Here is a 2,148-nt window from a genome sequence, read left to right as displayed (position 1 = left end):
TAATAGCTGTTTTTCCTGTTCATCAGTAAGCAATGCAAATATAATAACAGGGAGTTTCCCATCCCTCTCAAGATAAGCATATTTCAAATGGGATGGTAAAGGTTTCAACTCCAAAACGGGTGGTTGTACCACAGATGGCAATATCTTACTGCCTAAGGTAATTTCAGCCACCTCAGCATCACACTCGGNCGTCACAGAGGTATCATATGTTGACACCGCGTCCTCAATATCACCTGCTTTACAGTTTTCTTCGTCGTCCAAAGTTAGACACGACATTTTTGAAAAAGAAAAGTCCATAGATGGAGAAAAAGTTGAAAATACATCCAAAAAACTAACAGAAAAATTATTTACAATTTCACTTAATAGATCAATACAAAACAGTGAATGCTCTTCAATTGGGTGCTTCATGGCCTCCAACACGTTAAAAAATGCACCTTCTCATCTCCTATCTCCATGGTCAGTGTTCCTGCATGCACATCTATCTTGGTTCGTGCTGTCATCATGAAAGGTCTTCCCAAGATAATAGTTGATGACTTGACTCCTTCCTCATCCTTCATGTCCAAGATATAGAAATCTGCAGGAAAAATTAACTTGTCTACTCGGACAAGCACATCCTCAAGCACATCTGCAGGGTTAACTGTGCTACGGTTGGCCAATTGAATGACCACACCTGTAGTCTTAAGAGGTCCCAGAGATAGAGAAGTAAAAACTGATAAAGGCATTACATTAATGGAAGCTCCTAAATCTAGCATAGCATTGTCAAACTTTGAATTTCCAATAACACAAGGAATAGAGAACATACCTGGATCTTTGCATTTTTGTGGTATTTCAATATGCTTCTTTACCAAGCTTGACACATTTCTTCCCAAATTCACAACCTCATTATCCTCAATGCGCCTTTTATTTGTGCAAAGTTCTTTTAAAAACTTGGCGTATTTAGGGATTTGTTTAACAGCATCTAGCAAGGGAATGTTGATCTCCACCTTTTTGAAAATATTCAAGATCTCTTGGTCTAATTCCTCCATTTTTTTGTTTCTCGGCTTCAACCGATTGGGATATGGAGGAGGTGGAGAATAAGATGAAGAAGAATTTTTAGAAGAAGAATTAGAGGATACTAACCTGAATTTTTCAATGGTAGTCTCAGGTGATGATTCATTTGGTCCTCTATTGTCATCAATTTGTGCTTCTTCTTCCTCCTTGTCTTCATCCTCTTGGGCTCCGTCAGGGCCTTCTACTTGTTTTCCCGTTCTCAAAGTGATAGCATTCACATTCCTCGGGTTGATCACTGTTTGTGCTGGCATTTTGTTTGATTCCTTGGTCTCTAACTTATCAACCCTCTGAGTCAACTCTGCAATTGATTTCTTGATTTCTGAATTTTGCTCAAGCATCGTCTTCATGAAATCTTGCAATGACATTTCAGGTTGAGATTGTTGCCTTTGTTGAGGTGGAACATAAGGTTGCCTTTGTTGAGGTGGAACATAAGGTTGCCTTTGTTGAAGTGGAACATAAGGTTGCATGTTCTGTTGATACCTATTGGAGGATGAATCATGACAATTCTGGTATGATCTATTTCCTCCAAACGTGTTCGCAGCAAAAGCTTGGGATGAGTTTTCCACATTAGTTTCCATCAAGCTAGGGCATTCATCAGTGTAGTGATCAGTTGAAATGCAAATTCCACACTTCTTAGCAACTTGTGGAGTGGAGGTTTTAAACATACTTGCAATCTTGTCGAGTTTGCTTTCTAAGTTATTCAATCTTTCATCTATCCTCCTTCCATCAACTACTCCGTTTTCAATTTTATGCACTCCTTTCAACAAAGTCACTGAATTTTCTCTTGTTTCATATTGCTGATTATCTATTGCCTTCCGTTCTATTAGATCTATCCCATCTTCTGGTGACCTGTCTAAGAAAGATCCTCCGCTTGNTGCATCTGCCCATGACCTATCAGTTGAACTTAAGCCTTCAGAAAAGCATAGAATGAAGTCTGTCATTTGAAGCTGAGGGCATGAAGCACAAAGTTTCTTGAATCTTTCCCAATATTCACTGAGATTCTCTCTGTCTCTCTGTCTTATATCTTGAATTTTCCTACGGATGGCAGATAGTCTGGATGCAGGAAAATACTTTTCAAGAAATAGTCTTTCAATGGTT

The 2,148-nt window shown here is 38.9% G+C and overlaps 1 protein-coding gene across 1 annotated transcript; it reads right to left on the bottom strand.

Moving 5' to 3' along the window:
• Positions 1 to 404: 404 nt before the first annotated feature.
• LOC106754657 lies at positions 405 to 1,715 on the bottom strand. Its single transcript, XM_014636710.1, has 2 exons — positions 1,120 to 1,715; positions 405 to 897 (listed from the first exon to the last, which is right to left on the bottom strand). Exons 1-2 carry the CDS (start codon positions 1,713 to 1,715, stop codon positions 405 to 407), a joined length of 1,089 nt encoding a protein of 362 aa, XP_014492196.1.
• Between the last annotated feature and the right edge of the window lie 433 nt (positions 1,716 to 2,148).

The sequence above is a fragment of the Vigna radiata genome, unplaced genomic scaffold (assembly GCF_000741045.1).
Source record: "Vigna radiata var. radiata cultivar VC1973A unplaced genomic scaffold, Vradiata_ver6 scaffold_209, whole genome shotgun sequence".
Classification (NCBI taxonomy): domain Eukaryota; kingdom Viridiplantae; phylum Streptophyta; class Magnoliopsida; order Fabales; family Fabaceae; genus Vigna; species Vigna radiata.
This window is presented reverse-complemented; position numbering and strand designations above follow the sequence as displayed.

Bases quoted from the DNA above. Each gene is read 5' to 3' on its own strand.
- LOC106754657 (XM_014636710.1), bottom strand. From the start codon at position 1,715: ATGTTTAAAACCTCCACTCCACAAGTTGCTAAGAAGTGTGGAATTTGC. The intron at 898-1,119 runs GTTAGTATCCTC...CACAAATAAAAG, and splicing joins ACTACCATTGAAAAATTCAG to GCGCATTGAGGATAATGAGG.